The sequence below is a fragment of the Clarias gariepinus genome, chromosome 3 (genome assembly GCF_024256425.1).
Source record: "Clarias gariepinus isolate MV-2021 ecotype Netherlands chromosome 3, CGAR_prim_01v2, whole genome shotgun sequence".
Classification (NCBI taxonomy): domain Eukaryota; kingdom Metazoa; phylum Chordata; class Actinopteri; order Siluriformes; family Clariidae; genus Clarias; species Clarias gariepinus.
Window position 1 is genome coordinate 2,889,645 of NC_071102.1, and position 23,848 is coordinate 2,913,492.

At 40.0% G+C, this 23,848-nt stretch overlaps 1 protein-coding gene across 2 annotated transcripts; it reads right to left on the minus strand.

The window, feature by feature from the left end:
- Positions 1-23,126, minus strand: lrp3 (low density lipoprotein receptor-related protein 3). 2 transcript variants are annotated; one of them, XM_053491556.1, is made up of 10 exons: positions 23,037-23,126; positions 22,684-22,777; positions 22,346-22,580; positions 16,227-16,365; positions 11,106-11,311; positions 9,455-9,849; positions 7,835-8,056; positions 7,117-7,589; positions 5,604-5,736; positions 1-3,670 (listed from the first exon to the last, which is right to left on the minus strand). In XM_053491556.1, exons 3-10 carry the CDS (start codon positions 22,422-22,424, stop codon positions 2,882-2,884), a joined length of 2,436 nt encoding a protein of 811 aa, XP_053347531.1. In that variant the 5' UTR covers positions 22,425-22,580; positions 22,684-22,777; positions 23,037-23,126; the 3' UTR covers positions 1-2,881. The 2 variants fall into 2 exon arrangements, with proteins under 2 accessions (XP_053347531.1, XP_053347530.1); XM_053491555.1 differs by lacking the exon at positions 23,037-23,126 and having other exon boundaries at positions 22,684-22,882.
- Between the last annotated feature and the right edge of the window lie 722 nt (positions 23,127-23,848).

Below are 23,848 nucleotides of genomic sequence, written 5' to 3' on the forward strand. Positions count from 1 at the left end.
TTTTAATTACTTATTTAAGTACAATCTACATACAGTATTGGGGGCGTTCATATCAAACCGGGACCTGTGATAAAAGTTCTGGTGTAAAAGTGATTTACAGAAGACAGAAGCACAGTACGGTGATGAAATTCTTAGACACAGTAAAACATTTAAATGGTGCAAGTGTTTTAAAGCAGGCCGTACATCTGCGAATGAGAAACCACAACGGTACACACACAATCATTCACCAACACCACTTGCAGAGTACAGGAACTTGGCTGGGAGTTATTGCCACATCCTACTTACAATCCTGACCTCACTCCAAGTCCATAAAGGAGTTCCTGGGAGCCTGGCATTTCAGATGTGAAGCAGGCAGTCAGCTTACTGTGACAACTTTCTACCTGGATGGTATCAAAGCACTAGTGAAAAGCTGGGATAAGTGCATCAGGGGATTATAAAGAGAAATAAAGGGAATTAATAAGTCCTGGTTTGATTTGAACGCCCCCCGAATATGCACCACAAAAGTATATGCTTTGTCTTATGCAACTGAGCAGCAGTAGTTTCTGAAAACACACTAATTCTCCAGTGGCACTTCGCGACACATTCAGTATTGTTTCTGAGCATTTCTCTCTCTCGCTCTCTCTCTCTCTCTGTATTGGCACTTCTGTCCAAGATTTAAAATTAGATGGTTTTTACCACTTTAAATTATTACAACAATGCGAAATCTGACAAAACTTGTAATTTAAAACAAAAAGTGACCCTCTGGACCCCACAACCAGTCCAACACTTTAATAAAGTCTGAATAACGTATAGACGTCACTAAGCTGTGTTTAAAATATCAAACAGGAAACAGAAATGAAGATGCTTTTTTCACAGTTTCAAATAAATTTTTTCTTATTGCTCCAATTGTTCCAAAAACACTTCTGGTAGAGTAAAATTTAATTCCAGAGGTATATAATATACAGAAGGGTGACAAATTAAAGGAAAAAACAACAGAACAGCTTTAGTGCTCCTCTGTATCAATTCTACAAGTCACTGGAACTGTACTGAAGTAAGAAAGCGTGTTATTCCTAAAGACTTTCCCTTGGTGAGATGTTCATGATGATGATGACAAGCACATCATTCAAAAATGTTCCTCTGGTTTGTGATGTGGTTCATGCCAAGGCCAGGGCATGTGATATCCTATCTCATAAAACCTTTCAATGAGCCTTCGCGCACTTTAGATAGGAGTGAAGCCATTTAAAGAGGACAAACAAAAGAAAACTAGAACTTTGTTTTTATTTGCAGTGAAGCTTCAATTTTTAGAGAAGACACTGTGATAAAATAAATATACCCTTAGCACTGATCGTTACAAAGCCAGCGCTTTTTCTTTTAATTCGTCACCATTTCGTATGTATGTCTGTACCATTACATTATAATTATACCTTTTCATTTTATTCAAGCAGCTTCAGGACAAATCATAAAACAAACACAACAACGTAATGCGCGTGTGAGTGTGTGTGTGTGTGTGCTTATGTCTGTATTTTCTCCTTTCTCTCCAGTGTACTATATTTACCTATTTCTCACAATCTCAGCCCCGTGTGCTGATCAGAAACAGAAAATGGATATAAACATAATGATACATTCTTTCAGAAACCAGCACACACCTCCCTGAGATCTCTGCTCCCCTAGGGAGAGCCTTACACACCACAAGTTCGGCCACGAGTATCCACGTTTAACCATTTGGCTTACAAAACATCAAAAAGCCCTGAAACATCACTTCTGATATGCACGGTTAATACCACCAACTATAATCCACCTTTAAGTTATATTTTGGATTTCAATCCGTAAAAACTTGTAGAATTACAGTTAATAAAGACATGTCATCAACAGGTCATGTTCATCCCACTTTCAGGTTTGAGTTCCAGGGACAGAGTGTGACCACGCCCACCTGGAACTATGACCACTCCCATACACTTCTCTAGAAACTCTGATCCCGCCCTCACGCAACCACACACAGATGTCTACAATCTCATGTGCTTTTAAAGAAGCCATAACCATACACAGACATTCCTGTAGAATCAATTAACACACCCACTCTCTGTGAAAACTGTGACCACACCCACAAGCACCTGAGGAAAACAGCCCACACAGGCCAGGAGCACCGTGAAAACCTTGTGCACCTCCATATGCTTGTACAATAACCAGGCGCCAAGCTCTTACAGAAACAATAACCACACCCCCATCTCACAGCACAATTTAGGGCCACACCCATGGTACAGAAACAATAGCCATGTCCACTCGTCCCTGGAGAAACAATAACCACGCTCACTTGTTTCTGCTGAGAGTGACCACGCCCACTTGTTCCTGGAGAAAAGGTGACCACGCCCACTTGTTCCTGGAGAAACAGTGACCACGCCCACTTGTTCCTGGAGAAACAGTGACCACGCCCACTTGTACCTAAAGAAACACTGATTACACCCAGAGTATTCCAGTAACTGCATCCACACACTCCTGCAAGAACTCTAAAGCCCACCCACCTGCGTTCACATGATGTAACCACGCCCTCCATGTTCCTGCAGAAACACTTTGTACATGCCCACACAATCATACAGAAACTTTGACCACACCCACCTTCCTGAAAACACTAACATGCTCCTACAGAAACTCTGACCACGCCCATGTTTCTCCAAAAATGAACTCTGGCCCCTCCCACATTCTGCTGAATTCTTATGTCTGCACCTTGAGAAGTCATTTCTGTTTGAAAATATAATCAGTCTACATTGTTCTGCATGTAATAAAGATGATGTCATGATTAGAAGTAGTCTGTGTTGTATGGCCATTGTTAAACTTTCCCACACTCTCTGTGAGCTGAAGTTCTGTTAATGTTGTAAAAAGTTTAAAAGAGGATGAAGAAAGCTGTTTAGCGCATGAACAGGACGTCCTCATCTTCATCACTGCTCGTGTGTCCACTTTGCATCCTGTTTTTCTTTGCACTTCTATCTCTACCAGCAGAGTGTGCGTTAAGGTCTGCATGTGGATCAGTGCGAGTGTTTGAGCAGAGATCGGTGTGTGTCGGGGAATTCATCTCTTCCTCATTCTGGCTGCTGGATGATGTCACAGACTCAGGAGTGGACAGAGGAGAGACTCCCAGTACGGAGCTCCGTGTCACTGGCGTAGCTCCCAGTTCTGCTGCGAGTCCCTGGACGACCCTCCTGGACACACGTGTCTGAAACAATAGACGTGAGGGTCGACGTGGAGCTCCACATGATCTCCGCTCATCTCTTTGCCTGAGATCAGATGCTCGGTTATGATCCTCGTCATCATTCTCGTCGTCTTCGTCCTCCAGCGTGTCTGAGGTGGAGCGTGGAAGGGCTGGTGATGTGGCCGACGATGTCGGCGACCCGCTTTCAGCTAAGCATAGGACCTCCGCGTGAGCCTGCAGGTCCACCCACTCGCCGTTCTGACCTTCTATGGCACAGTGGCTGCTACTTCCAGTCCGAGAGTGACCAGGCGGCAGAGGATGCGCCTGTGAAGGAGTGTGTGCACGCCCAGGCGGGGTAAGGAGAAGAATATGACCACGCAGCCGACTTCCACGCTGGAACAGACGACTCCAAAGGCGCCCCAGTCTGCGACGCGACGCCATTCGGCGAGAAGAATGACGCCTCATCTGCCTCCGCATGGCCGAGCGGAGATTGTGAAGGACGGATGCCTGAGACAGAGGAAGGAAACAAAGTGTGCACACAAATATGTTGAGAGAAAGATAATAAATAAAGATGAATAGAATATATTAGCGTCTGATTGTTTCACACAGTCCTACAAACTGCACGGGGTTTATTCAGGATGTAGGAACAGTGTGAAACTCAGGGTGCTCTAAAAACAGCATGGCTGGAGGACACTAACAAGCACCTCTCTAGCACATGAGACCTTATTAGCACTGCGCCATGGGGGAAAAAAAAAAACATCAAACACGTCTGGGCAAGTGAAAGCGTCTGGGTGAGAACTAGAAGTCCACATGAAGGACTGTAGCGCTAATTATGCCAAGAGAGATCTTCTCACTGCGTAAAACACTGAGAACTGTTGAACGCTGAGATGACCACTACTACACTCAGCTGAACCGGTCCCATTTATATACTCACTCTGTACTAACGTTAAGCTCTGAGCGCCGACCAGTCACACTTCTGACACACACGCTTATAAGTAATGAGTCATCAAACTGTGTTTTTGTGTCTGAGAGTCAGTCTGTGAAAAATAAAGGCGTAACCACTGAGCAGACCTGTCAATCAATTGGCGATACACTTTTTGTTTCCATAGAGACAGTCTCTGCCTCCTTGTCTCACATGCAAATTAGTCAGGAAGAAGAGAATCTTTACTGCAGAGTTCAGTGGTAATAAAAATCATCCGACACGGACTGCGTACAGAAAAACTCAGATGGCAGCAGAGTTGTTACCATACAGCATTTGTATGGTCTTCACCACATCCTCTCTCTCTCATGAGGGAAGTGATATATTTATCATCATCATTATTTTTGAAGAATATTTCAATTAGGAACCAAACAGGGCCACTTATAGAATTATATAAAACGAAATATTAAAGCACACCACCTGGACAAAAACAAAGCCACACACACTAAAATACTTCATGAGTTCCTCATGTTCCCAAAACTAATCTTTAACCCCCCTAAAATATGTCCGTGCCATCAGGGAAGAAGAAGAAAACCTCCATAGATGTGATAACCTGGTGATTCAGTACATTCAGGTGGTCAGCTGACTTCATTTTATTGCCCCATAACGTTACTGAGTCTAGACCTTAGCGACTGAAGCAACCCCTGATCATAACACTGTCTCCAGAGGCTTGTACAGTGGACACTATGCATGATGGTGCATCGCTTTATGTGCTTCCCTTCTCACCCTGACACGCCCATCACTCTGGAATAGGCTCAGTCTGGACTCATCAGGTCATGTTTTTTTCCGTCGCTCCAAAGTCTAATATTTATGGTCCCTGATTCCAGTCATTTTAATGTTTTCCTTGCGTGGTCCAGAATAAATAAATTGACCCGGTTTTGTGATTAATAAATTTTTTTTTTTTTTTTTCTATGAAGCTTGAATTCATAGAGAGTAAACCTAGCTACAAGCGATGATCACCCAGGAATACCCAAACACCAGCTCAAAGACCATATTTTAAATAATGAGTCAAAAATAAATCACTAAAAAGAAACGAATGACTAAAAGTTATTTTAAATATTTTAATAAGATAAAAGATCTATGCAAAGCAGACATGTTGTGTGTTGTGCGTGCTGAGATGCTTTTCTGCTTAGCATAGTTGTAAAGAGTGTTTATTTAAGCTAACACATCCTTTCTGGTCAGGTGTTTCAAACCACAGAACCAACACTTTCTCGCCTCGTTCTGTGTGCAAAGATGGAAAGTAACTAAGTACATTTATTCCATTACTCGTGAATATTACGTCCAGTTTTCACGTATCTGTACGTTACTTGAGTAGTTTCATTAGTGGATATCTTTTACTTTTACTCCACTACATCCTACAACAAATATCTCTACTTTCTACTTCACTACACTGAGTTACATAACCACAGTGGTGTGTAGTAGTCGAAGTGGTAATGTGGTGTGTGTGCAGGATTTCTTTACCTGAGCAGGATTATAAGCAGGAAAATCCTCCACCGGTGGGATGAGACCCTGAGCAATCAGCTGACCATATGAGGGTGGAGCTTCTCTCTGAACAAACTCCGCCTCCAGCTGAGTCATCTGGGTTTCAAAAGCTCTGTGAAGATGCAAAGAAATTTTAACCTTATTTAGACCTGACATTAACGAAGTAAAAGAACTAACGGTAAAATAGTCGGTTTTGTGAATCATGTTTATCACAGAATTCCAACCCTCAACCTTGTGTATTTAAAGGTGTGTAGAACCGTCACAGGGTTTAGCTAAAGCGTTGTGATGACCTTCATGACTGGTTAAGGATAAATCTAATAATTCTAATTTTGGTTGCAGTTTTACTACTTTCATATCTTTCATTAGTACCTCACCAACCGAGGAATTTTTATGTTTCAGATAGTTTTCTGTTTTATTCCTTCCACTGATTTGCCCTCAGACTGTTCTTATAAATAAATGTTAGTCTTCATAACATATTAACATCTCCACAACACCTCCACAACACCTCCATAACATCTTAACATCTTAACATCTCCTTAAAATGTTTATAACGTCTCCCTAACGTCTCGATGCTAGCTAGCTGCATGATTAGTCTCACTCATTTGTTCGTTTATGTCCATATTCACCAGATGCTTAACAACGGTGCTCTCATGACCTTAACCAACTGAACAGACAATCATTTGATATCAACATCCAAATACAGTGGACATTGTGAAATCTCTCTCTCTCGCTTGTGCGTGCGCACTCACTGTGAGTTACACACTTTTTTCCTCTCTCTCTTTCTCCCTCTCTCTCCCTCTCTTGTATTTCAGATCAATAGTATAAGTCCTGACTCACAGCAGTAATACTATATCATCTGAACAGCTGCAGCACTTATTGACTAATTCTTACTTTCATTTGTCACGTTGTGGATGCTAGGAGGTGTGGGCATGAGAGAGAGAGAGAGAGAGCGCGAAAGAGAGAGAGAGTATATGCTTGCTTCTGACACAAATTGAATCAGCAGAAGAAAAAGGACGGTGAAAGAGGAGAAGTGATAAGAACAGATGGTAAGAAGAGAGAAGAGTGATGTGATGTTCCAAAGAGGGAGAGAGGGAGAGAGGGAGAGAGAGAGAGCGAGAGAGAGAGATTATTCGCCCACTGTATCTGAGTTAAATGTTGGAAATTTCTGCTACAAGATATTTTATTATACAAGATAAGTGAGATTAAAATATTGCAACTGTTGCCAAACCGCAGTGGTGTAAAAGTAATAAAACACTTCAGGACGTGAGATCATAAGAAAATAATCACCTTGATTTATCACACTATGTCGACACCAAGTGTTTTATTTTTCTTATATGTTAAATCTTTGCTTAAGATTTGTATTCCCTATAAAGATCTTGAGTTGAAACAACACATTTTCCCAGCAGTAATGTGATCATTAACATTATATGCATAATTAAAATCTGTAATTGCAAACCCAACCCCAGCGAGCCGGATGGAGATGGAGCCTCACCGGTACTCCCTGGTCCTGAGCGAGTAGAGTTTAAAAGCACAGCCGAGGGCGATGACAAGCAACAAGCCGCACGCCAGACTGCCAATCAGCGCTGCCGTGATGACCTTACGTGGCACAGCAGCCTGGCACTCGCGCTCGTCACTGCCGTCAGCACAGTCCTCCTGCCCGTCACAGCGCCAAGTCTCCAGGATACACAGGTTAGTTGCACAGTGGAACGTTCCCGGCTGGCAGGAGAAGCAGTTTTTCTCATCTGACCCGTCTGGGCACTGTTTCTGATTATCACAGCGCTCGTGAGCTGAGTAACACACACCTCCGGGGCCTTGGCAGGGGTACTGACCCGGGGCACACAGAGAACACCCCTCCTCATCTCGGCCACTTGGGCAGTGCCAGTAACCATCACAGCGCTGATGCTGAGAGTAACAGCCCTCATCAGGACCACATGGGAACTCACCCGGAAAACAGTAACCTTTCACCTGAAGGAGAAACAGAAAGAGAAGCTGCATGTTACATTATCTTTTGTTCCGTCTAGGTCACCTTTTACATTTTAAACATTTTATGCTCATACTGATATCCAGGTGTTACTTTTTAGGAAGTGCTCTACATAAAAAAATATAATTTATTATACACATAAATCTCAGGTCACTTTTTCTCTTTTAAAATCTATTACACACACTCCGTTATTACTGCAGTTTATGAGCAACCTGGCTCAGGTTCTCACCTGGTACGAGGCATTGAAGCCGTGCCCCTGGCTGTGGGGTTTGGCGTGGTACAGGATGCTCATCTGCCCCTGCGAGGACTCCAGCACGGCTGAGCGCTGGTTGTTGTGGTGCGTGAGACTCTGCAGCAGACGCTCGGCTCGTTCGCCCAGACCGTCATACACCCGCACCGAGTCGCCCGCTCCCAACTGCAGGTCCAACCGCAGCAACAGGGGCTTCGGGTCCTGCGTATAGTGTGTGCACATGTGTGTGTTTGTGTTAATGTCAGAATTACACCAGGTTTGATTAAAGAAATAATGATATATAATGTATATGATATGTAAAGTACTTGTCAGTTAAATTGACTCCCAGACCTACTCCAAGTGATTTTACTATTCATTATAATAAAACTTATGGACTGTTATATTTTTATCCCCAGATTTAACTCTCACATTTTTTTTCAAGTCATAAATGTATAATTAAAATAAACTAATTAAAACAGATATTTTAAAGTATAAAACAAAAAATGCAGATTGATGCATTACATTTCCATGTTTTATAAAAAAATTATAATCCCTAAAAAGAAATATAAAATCTAAACATAAAATATTGCATAATTAAAGTATATAGAACTTTATACAACAGTTACTTCTGGTCGAGTAATCCGATTGGATGAGATGCAATCCGCGAGTGCTGATACAGAGTATAACAGCACTATACGGTATGTATCACGCCGCATCACAGGTGTTTTACGATCATAAAATTGCTGTATAAGCTTTGGTGAGAGTGGGTACGGTCTGTATGGTCCGCAGTACTGAGGAGAGAGCAGCTGCCTGCCTAAACCCACTTTCACAACCAGTCACAGAAGCACATTCAGCAACAACACACGTCTTAGTAATCTCTTGTAAGTTGTTCTGAATCGCCTCTGAAACGTCCATGTTGTTCTGTTCTCAACTAGTCTGAGCATATAACACAATGCTGAATCCCAAACCCCTCTCTAACCCCTGATCAAGGGCACTACTTGGTGTGTGTGGAACAAGTGATTGTACCACACCCCACATAGCGCACTAGCTTTCCATTTCCAACATTGCAGCATTTCACATTCCAATGCTATTTAGGATTCGATCCAAAATTAATTAGAATAAGTGAGAATATAAAGTAAATCTCATAAGTTTCCCGGGACTGTTCACCGCGTCCATGGTTTATTCACCTCACCTTTTGTCTATATAGTACCAGAAAAATATAAAACTACTTTCATTTCACTAACTGTTGGTCACCAGCTCCACCAGTCGCAGTTAGTTAGTTCCGTTAGACATGTAAAGATATGTGTGGGTGGCGCAAAATAACCGGTTAAATAAAGAAGCAAATCTGTTGATAATAAATGGTGTTTGTGTAGCTGTTGTATAAAAGCAATATCACATTTGAGGTCATACTGTTGTACTGAATATTAGCAATGCCCTAATATCTTCAGTAGTCAGGCTGCTTAAATATATTAATTATTTTGTACATTTAGTTAGTCTTACAATATATTACAGATTTATATCCTTTATATAAACTAAAGAATATAAAAAAAAAAAAAAACTAAATTAAATATGCATATTTAAGTCTAAACTGTATACTCAGAGGTGTGTGTTCGTAATAACCTGTGTGTCCAGTAACCAGGTGCAGTAGAGGTCCGTGCCAGTGCTGCGGTTTGGCCTGAAGAAATCGGGCGAGGCGAACATGCCGTAGAAGTTTGCCAGCCGTTTCCCACACACCATGTCGGGACACTGAGCCTCGTCTGAGCCGTCGGGGCAGTCCTGCACGCCGTTACAGCGCAGCGCAGAGGGTAGGCAGCGGGTCGACTGGGCGAGGCTGCACTCCAGCATACCTGGGGTGCACAGGCTGGCCCGGGCGGGCGTGGGGGGGCCAACGCAGCTCCTCTCATCTGTGCCGTCTCCACATTCATCCAGGCTGTTACAGCGCCAGGAGCGCGGCACACACTTCCCATTACCGCAGAGATACTCATCACTTTCACAGCTGCTCTCTCCCAGACGACCTGCAAACACACATGGAGGGAGAGAAAGAGAGAGAGAGATATCAAATGATAGAGGAATTTAATCATTCTCCTAATGACACGTTTACAAAACATAATTAAATCTTAAAGCTAAACTAATGACAAGAAAAGACAAAGACCTACAGAGAAAGACACACAGCCTGCCAGGATGGAATTTCCAAAAAGTAAATTTTATATTTAAACCGTCTCATAAACTAGAACCAGGAATCGCTTTCTTACACAAACTCGAACTGGGAAATGTGCAACCATTTGTAAGTTTTTTAGTTTATTTTTGATTATATTTGATTTGCGTCTCTTCTCAGCTTCGTGTCCGCCGTGTTTCTGACTCGGATATTATAATGAGCCCTAGTCACGTGACTAAGCTTTTCTTTTAGACATTTTCAGGAACATTGGTAATATTAGCACTCCTGGCCAAATGCTTTTTTTTATTTCTGCTGTATTTTGTTGTAAACACAAGAATGAGTATAACTCTGCAGCAAACTACTAAATAGTCAGGATGTCTTACAAATGTTAATGTGTACTTACGTTTATTAGTGATCTTCCAAAAGGGAAAAAATAAATAGTGTAAGTAATTGCGCAATTTGCAAAACTTTGGACGCTCTTCCAGGGGTAGCATCTCAGATGAAAAGATGAAAGCACTTCCAGTTTGCACTTTCCACAATGTCATTAAGATATACAGTAGCAGTTATGGGAAACAAAGTAAGTAGGGACACTAAGTAAGTATAGGCAACATCTGGAAGACTCCAAACATTTTCTGTGCAGAAAGGCAGAGGATCTCTTCTCTTTACGTCTCTTCTTTGCAGAATCTGTTGAGGTTTGATTTGCGTCTCTTTCTTTTCAGCTTCGTGTCAGTTGTGTTTCTGCTTTAAATATTATAATAAGCCCTAGTCTAGACTAAGGCCTAGACTTCTTTTAGACATTTTCAGAAATGTTACTGAAATTATTGCAAGATGATTGTTTTCTTTTTATTTGCATGCAGATATAATTTGCAGGGATTTGTCATGTTATACAAATAACTTTATTAAAATATAAAAATTAATATATTATTCATGATTTGAACATTAAGCCAATAAACTGATTATTCTGTATTATTATTGTTATTCCCTAAGTATAGAAATATAAAAGCTGAATACATCTTTAAGATTTTGAGTTGACCGTTTCAGTAATAATTTAAAGAAACTCTTGAGGAATCTGCTAAATTGGACTTGAACATGAACCTGTACTGTATGTTGACTCACCGCGTATATAGGAGAGCCGGAAGCCTTGCGCTAGTCCCGAGCTGTTGGCCTGCGAGTGAAAGTGGAGCCACACCGCGCCTCTGGACGAGATGAACGGAGTTGGCAGGGTCGAGCCACATACGCGATACTCGTCTTTCCACGTGGGGCCGAGCAGCAGCCAGTCTCCCCGACATCCCCCCGACTCCTCAACGTCAAAACTATGGAAGCTGTGGACCGCAAACCCAGAGCAGAAAGCACATCTCAAACAGTGGCTTTATTCAACACTCAAGAAGGCATCGCAATTGTGGTGAAAAACTAGCTAGCTTAACATCAGAAATTAACGAATAGAGTAAGATAAGGGGAACGCTGTCCTAGGATGCTATAAAGAGTCACTTAACACCTTCAATCAAGCCCACTGTATAGCTATGGATTTTACAAAATATTGGCGGCCCACAAAAAAAATGAGCAAAAGCTGACTCATGAGTGATAAAGAAAGCGCTTCATCAGCAGATCCTCAGTCTATCCCAGGAACACTGAGTACAAGGTGGAACAATACACCCTGGACAATACACCCTGGGCAACACACATACACTCAGGGGCATTTTAGAGTCACAAATAGAGCTTTTAGGGTTTGGGAGGAAACCAGAGAACTATTAAGAAAACCGACACAGATGCAGGGAGATGATGTAATGACATTTTCTTTCTCTCTCTATCGAAATAAATTTTTTCCTTTCCTTAATTATTTTTTAAAGACACTGTCATTTCTTGAAGCAGCTGATTTAAAGTAAAAAAAAAAAAGGTAATATATACTTAAAAATATATTTTTAATTACATTTTCAAATAATAATTAAGCATTTGCCTTCGTTTCAGCAATAATACACATTTTTGTAGATATGAAATAAAAGATCATCAAAACATTTTTAGCATATAAGTTAAATAAAATATTGTTCTGACCAGCAAATTGTTGCCAGATGTATATATTATAATGTCGTATATAACATCATATCAAGATGAGTCAAAAATTATCCACACTCTTGCTGTAGAATCAATTTTAATTAACTTTTAGAAAAGAAAAATACATAATCTTTTGTCATAATCTCCTTACTTTTTAAAACACTTCGTCCTTTTTCAACAAGCTTTTATATTCCCTCATTAAAAAATGTTTTAGGCTAAACTGCAAGCCTCGAATGCATCGCTGTCTTCACTTCTTCATCAGAATCTTCGTATTCGTAGTTCTACTTTCAGGGGACCAAACAGGTGAAAAGCCGATGGAGCGAGATCAGGACTACAGGGAGGACGCTTTAACACCCCAGAGTGTCGACAGTGTGGGCTGAAGTTTTATTATAATAAAAAATGTATTTCTGACAGACCCACGTATTATATGATATGATATTTCTGTCATTGTGCCTATAATTTTATCCATTATCTTTGAGGGTGGAAAAAATTTCAGTTTTCAAATTCTCTTCCTTTACATTTTACATGTTGTCATAATGACAATCATTAACCATAATAATAAAAACGCTTGGTGATGCAATGTTGATTATTCTGTTTGATTTTGGAATATTTAATAAATATAAAAGGATAACAGAGCAGATTACATGACTCTGATAAACGGCAATTACGTTAGTTAGTGCATAATTATAATCAAAGAATTTATAATTGCATGATCAAGGAGAGTGATACAAGCGTTGATATTGAATGCATGATTTTGCTGAGAGAGAGAGAGAGAGAGAGAGAGAGAGAGACTATAATAAATGTGTCTGTAGTGCAGTAAAGGCCAGTAATCCTATCAAACAGCTCAGAGAAGTGCTGAGCGCATACACACAGGCGTTTTGCTCACTCAGATAAAATCAGTGTTCAGCAGCAAAGCCTTTAACAGTCTATAAATCCACACTTTACACCGTTTGGAAGGGTTACAGTAAACAAGAAAAAAAAATCCTTTCTCTGAGCAATCCACAAATGTCACCAAGTGTTACTGGAGCTTTAGATAGAATTTTTTTTTACTGCCCTGGGTATTGGCATTGTGGGGTGAAGAGCACTGCCAATATCTGGATCTACATCAGTTCAGTGCTTTAAATAGCCGTATCTTCTTTCAAAACGCTACCTCTAATGTCTCTTATATACTATTCTAGACTGCGGCGCACTTTTGCACCACAATATCAAAACATTGTGTAAACTGATATTAAGGCTACATTTACATCATCAGCCCGAAGTGACTCAACTGCTATTTTTGTTACCCAAATATGACACACATTTGATTTTTAAGACTGTCTGAATGCACAAATCTAATGTTTTTCAGATTGGATCTGAGTCACTTTCGTAGGTGGTTCTAGATCAGGTATACTGTATATCTGAAACATGACCATGTGACTCGAATGAGAACAGGCAGATTGGTATTCATGTGACTTTTTTGCTTCTATGGTGTAGGGTGCTTGCTGACATCACACAGCACTGGCAGCACGGGGATTTCATAGCAGTGCTAGCAACATCTGATTAACCAGCCAAAGTGAGGCGTCTGACTTTCTTTTTCCTTCTGGACCTTAACAAATACACGTGACTAACTGCTTGTTGTCCTCAAGAGCAACATCCCAAGCATATTTTGCTGAAATCCTATATATTTAATGAATGAGTGGTCGGAAAACTTGTGACCTTTTTTTGTCCAGATGGGGCGAGCAAAGAAAACAGATGTGTCCACATTACAATCAGATCAAAGTCACTTTTAAATAAGACTGTGAACTGTCATGACATGCAAATCCAATCTGACCAAAACATCAGAATTGAGCAGTGTGACTTATGTGGCCTAACTTCTTGCACATAACTGATCTAGATCTGTGCAATTTTAGATCTTTTATTGGACAATTTTCAACTCAGAATCAATTTACACTCAATTCAAATCAAAATGATTTACATTGAGTCTAATCTACTCAATTAATTCTCAGTAATTTACATTTGTTTCATTTACAGTCACTAGGAAGTGCAAAGTAAGCAAAGTGCAAAATCAGAATATAGTCCCTTGCACCATATTCCCACAGTGCCTTTCAGCCTGAGAGCACAGACATATAGCAGGGACTGATTTATGCTTATACTATCCGTTATCACCCAAATGAGGATTGAGTCCAAATGAGTCTGGTTCCTCTTAAGATTTCTTCCTATTGCCATCTCAGGGACAGCATCCCAGTTTTTCCTTGCCACTGTCGCCCTTGGCTTGCTTATCAAGGACAAACTGATAATTATAATTTATACATTTCCCTTACATTTTACAGTAAAGTCTTGAATCTGAGAGCTTGAACACTACCACTACACCCTCCGAAAAAAATTAGAAGGAGGGAATTCATCTGTAAAAAGATGAGCAGTGTCAGCATGGGGTGTGTATTCTGGCTCTGACCGTTCCTCACCCTCCACTGATGTCAAACTGAGATATATGCATTTTTATTTTGTATATTTCTTTTTGCTCATACCTTCGTGTGATGTTCACATCACCACACCCTGACGTTAATAAATGTGGTCTATATCAGTCCTGAAGGCTTCAGATCGAACTGCTTGGCTCGCTCGTGCCCACATGAAAGTAAAAACCTTCCTCTTCCAATTTATTTAACCAAGGTGGTCACGGGCACAAGTTACCGATAACCTCATCTTTAAATGCAGGCAATAACGATTAACTCTTAAAACTTCGCTTAAATACAGCAATAAAACAATAGCGAAAATAATTATGTTATAAATACTGTAGCTTTAAATTCAATCATGCTAAATGTATTTCATTTGTTGTCTGCCAGATATTCCATGAGCTTTCCATGACTTTTAATTGAATTCAGAACTCTATGAAGACATGACCTGTGAACCTTTATGACCAGTTTCTTAAAAAAATATCTGTATCTGTTTAAATCAGAGTAAGTGTGTTTACATGGACCATAAATTTCCATAAATAATGGACCCGTAATAAACCTGCATCATGTAAATATCTCGGTCTGACCTGATCCGACAATCGATCACAATGAATTTCTAATCAGAATAAGAGAGGTGTGTAAACCTCTGATAAACTGTTCAGCAGATAAGTATTAGCCATGTAAACATTTGATCTAAACATTCCTTTCCTGTCAGAATCAATACACTCTTTCTGCTCGTTTGCTCCATGTTGGGGTAACATCAGGTGACGAGTTTGCAGGAGGATCAGTAAACTCCATAAGGACAATTAACTCTTTCCCTTTATTTTCATCCACTGGGTCTCTGGCTGATTGTCTCACCATTTCACTCACCCATAGTAAAGCATCTAACCAATCATAGATGAGAAGTGAATTCTCATAACCTATCATAACGCAGAAGGTAGGATTTATTAGAAAAATGGAAAGCCTAGCTTAATCTCAAAGTTTGAGAAAAAATATTTTTTCTTCTTCTCCTGTTATATTTCCAGCAGATTAAGAACTTTAAAGCGAGTAGAACCGCCGTGTTCCCATCAATAAAGCGATATGGTGATACTATTGTATATAGATATTGTATACACATTCCTTATAGGATCAGCGTCCAACAGTTAAAGTGGACACTCAAAAAAATATATTGTCCATGTGCATGCAGCTATTGTCTTTGGTATTTTTCAGTTACATGTCTGGTGTACAAAGATTCCCATTGTAAAATCCATTGGTGTTAATCAGTACATTTGGGGCTGTTTTATCTGTGGTGGTTTTAGCGCTTCCAGAACATTTCCCCCAAAATCCTGACTATCTCAGTCTCAACACAGGGACAGGTACTGACACTAAAATAATCAGTTTCTTGTCCAGCATCATCTACAAGTTTCTTCAACTTTGAAATGCATCACTGGCACGTTCATGGGAAAGACAGAAGATGTGATTTACATAAATTCAACAAATAATTAAAAAAGCATTTTTAGCATTAATGATCCTTCATATTCATTATAGCAAAGATTTAAAAAAAAAAAGTAAATTAGTTTGTCCCCTCACATACCCCCGGAGGAGCTGTTACCAAATATTATTAATCGAAGGAATGCTGAAAAATCTGGCTTCAGTGTTTTGCAGTTAGAATAAAATCAGATCCCCTTACACTGAAGCTTGCATGTTGTTTATGTTGTAAATTTCTCCTAATTCACATGAGTTTGCTGGAGCTGACTGTAAAGAATAGTGAATGTGCTACCTTATAGTGATGACCTCGCCGCGGTTCCCCTGGATGTTCCAGGAGCAGTTGACTCCAGCTGGGTAGTTTAGAGGCCAGGATGGACTGTATATCACTCCTCGTCTCTCTGTGTGCAGCTCCACCTTCCCACCGCAGGCAGCTGAGACACACGGGGAAGATAACACAAGTTTACACAGTAGAAAAAAGCTTGTGTGTGTGTGTGGTGTTACAGTGACAATAACACACACCTATATACACTAGTAAATGCTTACACCTGTCAGGTATTTTTCTTCTGCTGTAGGAAATTTATTGCTGAAAAAAATTTATTGCTTTGTGTTTTTTTTAGCTACTAGGTTTAAAGATGAAGTCGACATCATGAATCATTTACTCTGATGCTCATCACATGAATCGCTAGAATATTTTATGGACTAAAATCACCATGAACAGATTTAACCCAATCTCTGTCAGTGAAGTTGAGAGGTTTGACAATGTAAACTACTGTACTGGTTTACTCATGGAGCTTGCCCTGTATTGGATTGTGCAGGTCAATACAGCAGAAGAATGAATTAAAGAAAGAACAGAAGCAAGGTAACACCAATGTCTCAGTGTGATTCTGTCTGAAAAGATGAGCAGACGCAGATGAAAGCGTGACTTGGCTTAGGCACTAGTGCATCAGCATGCAAGAGCTCAAACGTGCGCGCGCACACACACACACACACACACACACACACACACACACACACACACACACACACACACACACACACACAAGGACAACGGAGATTGGTGAACCGTTTCAATTCAAACCTTAAATCAAAATTTAAAGAAAGAAAATTTGGCAAAAGACAAAAAGAGGGAGCAACAACTACATAATGATTTAAGCAAGTCCACATCACAAATACTCTGAAACACACCATCATTAACTTCTATACACTAATCTATTTCCATAACCCTACATCAGATCTTCTCTTGACTATACACCTGCACCTCTCCTCACCTCACCTCGGCCCTTAAAAGTTTTATTCCTCATCTGAGATTAACTGACTTATACATTTATAATAACTTTTTCATTTATAATAAATTTATTGAAGGAGTCTCTAGGGTCAGCACTTTGTAACAGTCAGATATAAAGCTGTGAATTTAGGGCTTTGTTAGAACTGCATGCGAAAGTAGCCCAAATTCGATTGAACACGCAAATCAGATTTCTTAATTACGGCGTTCACATTGAATCTTTTATGTGACCTACAGTACACAAACTCCAAACTCCCCAGATCCTGAGGGGCCAGAGATGCCCCGGCGGGACAAGGGGTACCTACAAAATACTGGGCTTTATGTTTTGCTTTGTAATGTTATTGCAGATGAGTGTGTACCTAACATTAGGCTGAACAGAACTTGCACAATTAACAATGTGTCACATGATTCATTTAAGCTTGCAGTTAAAAGGGCAGGTTATTAAAATTACTTCTTTGATTCGCATCCTTAGTTTCTTTAAATGTTGTTTTTAACATGTCCCCTATACAACTTCGCTTTGCCGCTGCATCAGGCTCTCCTAAGGCTTCGTTCGGGCCCATGAATGAAAGTGTCCCAAATCAGCATTGAAAGTTATCAGATTCCATGTGATTTGTGCTGTTCATACTGTTATGGGGGGAAAAAAAAACCAGACCTGAGTTACATGGGAGCAAAATAATCTGGTCGGGGCAATTTTGGCTGGAGTGTGAACGCAGCCCAGGTGAGAACAGAAACTGACTTGTTTTATGGATGATCAATAAGATAAAATGTAACTATAACCAGATACGGTAATATGCAATATGTTGCCTTTCATGAGTAAAAACTGTACCTTTAAAATAGCAAAATTTTAAATAAAAACACTAATAACAGAAACTGATTGTTTTATAATAACAGAATCACACAGAATGTTTAAATATTTATATAATGAATAAATAAAATTTTAAATAGGGAGCATTCTTCATATAAAAAATTAATGCTTTAATTATAGCAAAAATTATCATAATAGAAATCCAGTCAATATCATTCACAGCGAAAATTTACTTTTTTTAAGCCAAATTGTTTTTAATTTAATTTTAAAATGTTTCTGTATTTTTATAATTCATATTTGCAGTGTCTTTTCTTATGCGCATCTTCATAAGCAGATACTTCGCAGCAAAAACATTTCTCACGTAAATCCACAAAGAGAACGCAAACGAAACATCAGAGACAGAACGCTGCTCTGACAGTGAGACTGACAGCTGGTGCCGCAAAGACGACCATTTCTCTGCTGTGTGAGCTGATTCAGAGTGTACGTGATGACCAAATCGATTTCAACAACTAGCCAAGTGCACAAAAAGGCCATTAGAACCAAGTTCACACCAGCAATACTACGGCAGCCTTTAATCGTTAAACTACTATCAGCACAGTAAACCAGACTGGAGGTGAGTTTGTTCAGGAACTTATTTATTTGAGTTAGATCACGAGATACACCTTGCACTTGTTATACTCACATTATATTTGTAATCAGGGTTAAACAATAATCATTTTACACTGCTTGTATTATCTAGGCTTAGATTAAATTAGCACACACACACACACACACTAATCACTTCAGAGAGCAAAACATCAGAGTGTGAAGTCTAAACCCAAACTTCCTTATCTTCCAGAAGCTGATTATCTTCCTGCAACAGATGGTCTTAAAGTGATTTATTCTTTACATACCACAGCAACTCTCTATAGCAGCTGTAGAGGGCCGAGCTCTCACCAGCCTCTCCTTTATTTTACCTTTTGATGCTAGTATTAGTATTAGATTGAGCATGTTAATACACAACCCGCACACTGCTCTTACAGAGAATTAATCAACACCTTCTGATCAATCAAGAATTTTATAGCACTGCTGTGAACAAGGATTGGAGCTCTAGTGTCTAGTGTGAACATCTAGTGTAAAATAAAAACCTTGTCACAGAAAGGGATTTGCCAGCTATGAATGCTTACATTTTTGAATCTGCATGTCTAGACATGAAGAAATCCTCTCTGCTTTGTGGGTGTTTTATGTGTTTAAAGGATCTATTGTGTTTGAGACTCTTGTGCAGGTGAAGCAGAACAAACACACAGTCTTGGATGTGCCGCGGCTATTTTTGAGACAGTCATGTACGTTCTGCTTGTGCGCTTATCCAAACATACAGAACATGATAGCTTCATACAGGACTTCAGGGATCGTTACAGCGACCACATCACACATCGCAGGCTCCGACAGTCCCTGGTGCGTGTGTGTTTGGGTGTCTCACTGACCTCAGCGTCTCGTGTAACTCGTGAAAGAGAAGCAAAATATTCCAGACTCAGTTTCCTTCCTGTTACGACTGATCACTATCACTACAGACTACAGACTATAGACAATACAGTGAGGAACAGAACAATTTGGGACTTGCAGCTATAGTTGAGGTCATTATATGGTCACGGTTGATTTTTTTCTTTATTTATATACCACTTTGCCTATCTTTTTTTTTCTATATTTTCCCCATTACAAGCATAGTTTATTTTTCTAATGAATTTGATTATATAACTTTGCTGAAATGAGCGCATCACTGTTTTGTAATTTTGCTTTTTCACTATGTATCTGATTTTACATACTTAATTTTTTGCTTTTTGGTAAAATATGATTTCCAAGTAATATGTAAATTGGTTAATAATACATTTTTCAAATCAGTCAAATTCTTAACGGAATTGAATAAATTAGTGATAATTTATTACCCAAGGTTTATAAATAATTATGCAACAGCACAACTTTTTAAAAGTGTATCTTTGCTAGTGTATCTTTGTGTATCTTTATCTTGCTAACCAATAATTCAACAATAATTTAATTATCTAATTTATTTTTCATTTAATTCATTAATATACATCAATCCCTTTCTGTCCATCATGAGTATTCATTAGGGAGACCAGAGGTTAATGGTCATTTAGTGTGTGATTGAGAGGGACCCAGGTGGAACGGTGAGCCTACATGGAGCAGAGGTAAAGAGGGTGCAGGACTTTAAGTACTTAGGGTCAACAGTCATGCGCAACGGAGAGAGTGGAAAGGAGGTGAAGAGGCGGGTACTGGCAGGTTGAAACGGGTGGAGAAAAGTGTCAGGTGTGTGTGTTGTGCGATAAAAGAGTATCATCAAGAATGAAAGGAAAGGTGTACAGGACAGTAGTGAGACCAGCGATGCTCTACAGCTTAGAGACAGTGGCACTGTAGAAAAGACAGGAGGCAGAGTTGAAGGTAGCAGAGCTGAAGATGTTGAGGTTCTCTTTGGGAGTGACAAGGATGGACAAGATCAAGAATAAGTTCATCAAAGGGACAACCCATGTTAGATGTTTTGGAGATAAAGTCAGAGAGGCCAGATTGAGGTGGTTTGGACATGTTCAGAGAAGAGATTGTGAATATATCGGTAGAAGGATGTTGAGGTTGGAACTGCCAGGCAGGAGGTCTAGAGGAAGACCAAAGAGGAGATTTATGGATGTAGTGAGAGAGGACATGAAGTTAGTTGGTGTCAAAGAAGAAGATGCAGAGGATAGGATTAGATGGAGGCAGATGATTCGCTGTGGCGACCCCTGAAAGGGAACAGCCGAAAGACAAAGAAGAAGAAGTTGGTGAAGTAGTTTTTCAGGTTTCGCTGCAGTAAAGTGCTATTTGTACTTCAATAACACAGGTAAAGCAGACATTTGGATTTTAATTAGTGGTTTTAATTCTTTTCCCTCAATCATTTAATCAGCTAATTAACAGCTCTCCCAGTTCCACCTTCACCTACTATCTGTGTGGAGTGTCACATGCTCCCTGTGTGGTTCTCCAGTGTCCCTCCACCTCCTAAAATCATCCCAGCAGGTAAACAGGCTAATATAATGTACCCATAAGTGTGAATGAGTGTGTGAACATGTGCATGTGTGCCTGACTATGTCCTGTTAGGTTTTTCCTTACAATAACCAGAACAAGAAATTGAAATTCAAATTGTGTGAGCTTGAACACACTTTCAGTAAGCAGTTCCTACCTAATAATATCTATTAGAGTGTACTATTTATTAGTTTACTGCGCAGGTTGTTAGCTGTGGATTTAAAATCTATTAGAGGGTACGATTTAGTACTGTTGTGCACATGGTGGGATTTAGCAGTGGATTTAGTATCTACTTTAGTAGTGTAGTGTGCAGAGTTGATTTAGCCATAGATTTAGTATCTATTAGAGCTTATTTATAAGGCTATGTTTACAATACCAGCCTGAAGTGCTTAGTTACCCTAATGTTACACAGATCAGATTCTTTAGGGCGGTCTAAATGCATAAATCGGATGTTTTCAGATTGGAGTTAAGTCACTTTCGTATGTTAGCCCAGATCTGATATTTATCCGATATGGTGTCATGCGACTTAAATGAGAAGAGCAGATACGAATTAATGTGAATTTTTGCCTCTGCGCATGCTTGGGACTCTTGCTGACATCATCAGTCAGTACTGGCAGTGCTGGGATTTTATAGTAGCGCTAGCAACAGCAAGGTGTCTGGCTTTCTTTCTCCTTCTAGATCTAAACAAATACAGCAAAATAAATGCTCACCGTCCTCCAGAGCCAAAACCCAAGCAGATTTATGATAAAATCGCATACATGGTTTGAACTAAATGAGCGGTTGCACAAATATTATGTTTTTAACCAAGATTAAGCAAGCAAAGACTTATCGATGTAGTTTCATAACACAGGTCCACATTAGTGTCAGATGTAAAAGTCACATGTAATTATGACTGAGAACTGTCATGACATGCAAATCCAATCTGACCAAAAAATTTAAACTGAGCAATGTGACTTCTGATGTAAGAGTAGAGTAAAACAGGGATTATATTTCAAATTTGTAAGCATGGTCTAATTTTTTTTATCCACCACGATTTCTCCCAAAACGCAACGCATCACTGGCGATTTCCAAAGATCTCTTAATCGTAGAGGTTCAGGATCAAATTTAGAAATGTCCAAAAAAAAGGGGGTTATCCATTTTTACACAATAGTAACCAGTGTCACCTCTAGTGCTCTCACTAGAGACTAGAGCTCAAGACCATGACCTGGACCTGGACGTCTATAAATCTGGTTTATTGTGCCACTGAAAGGAAGGAACCCGGACTGGACTTAAAGGTACTCACCCAAACAAAGCCATGCCCAGCGCAGGAAAAACACGCAGTTCATCAGGAAAAGCTTCATCCCTCTGACCTCCGGCATCATACGGGAGAAGCGCAGGTGATTCCCTGGATCACATTGCAGATGTTTCCTTCCGCATCTGGCGGTGTGTTAGTCAACAGCTCGGATCAGAAAAGCCAGATCTGTTTATCCGAAACCTCCATCGGCGAGAGGACTCGGGGACACAAAGTAACACCGGATCTAACATTGAGACGAATGAAACAAAATAATCTTTTGCATGTTTATTCCAAACTTCACTTCACCTGTGCATTAATTTACAAGCACCTTTTTTATTCATGCTCACCTTGGTTCATTCGCGTTATTTGTCGCCAATCAGCTCTCGCGTTTCAGTGATGCAAGCCATGGCTCTCAGTGTCTCCTGGCTTCATGCACTGATTCTGACATTTTAAATAAATTAAAGATTAAAATGCATGAAGGAAATAAACTGATACCGATGCGTTCAAGTACTGTCGTGATTATTACATGAAAGGAAAGCAAAAGAAAAGACAAGCACACAGAAAAACAAAAACAAAACACCATTCAGTGTGCGTGTGTGTGTGTGTGTGTCTGCAGAACTGCACATCCGAGCTCGGGTTTCTCTCACATCCTGCCGCCTTATCAGTCATGCATGTTAAGAAAAACGCTACAATGTATCACCTGGATGAAGCGCTTCATTGTTTCCAGATTTGATTCCTGAATACACGGTTTTCCAGCCCGTTTAAAGAAGCCTCTCGGACTGGGAGGGGGGGTCAGTTTATGAGTGAAAGGGCGCCCCCTAAAGGCCGGAGGGATCACCACGACTATACGTAGGTCTATACTATGACTATATTACCCGTACAAGCACTACATTCACTCCCTCACTCACTCATCGTCTATACCGCTTTATCCTGTATAAAACAGTCGCGGGGCATGGAGCCTATCCCAGGAGACTTAGGGCATAAGGCAGGGTACACCCTGGACGAGGTGTCAATCAGTCACACACTTACAGGCTGATTTACACACCACAGGCAATTTGTGGAATGCAAATTAGCTTAATCTGCATATCTTTGGACTGTGGGAGGAAACCAGAGTACTCTGAGGAAACCCACCAAGCAACTGGAAAACATGCAAACTCCATGCACACAGACCCTGAGGCGGGAATCGAACCTGAACCACGGATGTACAAAGTGACAGTGCTAACACAAGCAATACACGTGCCTGAATAAAGAGTTTTGTTTCTCTTATAATACAGCACTTTATTAGTTCTTACAATGTGTTGTTTATTATAAAAATTAAAAAAAACATATATAATACAAAAACATGCTAGAAATAAGAAGACACTTTTAGCTCTAGGATAAAACATATGCACCAAAACGTGTTGTCATTATTATGATTACTGACTTACCTTCTTTTCATATTGAATAGACCCATCTTTAGGCATGCCTAGAAGGTAAAATTACAATTTATTTATTTATTTTGCTTTTCTATCA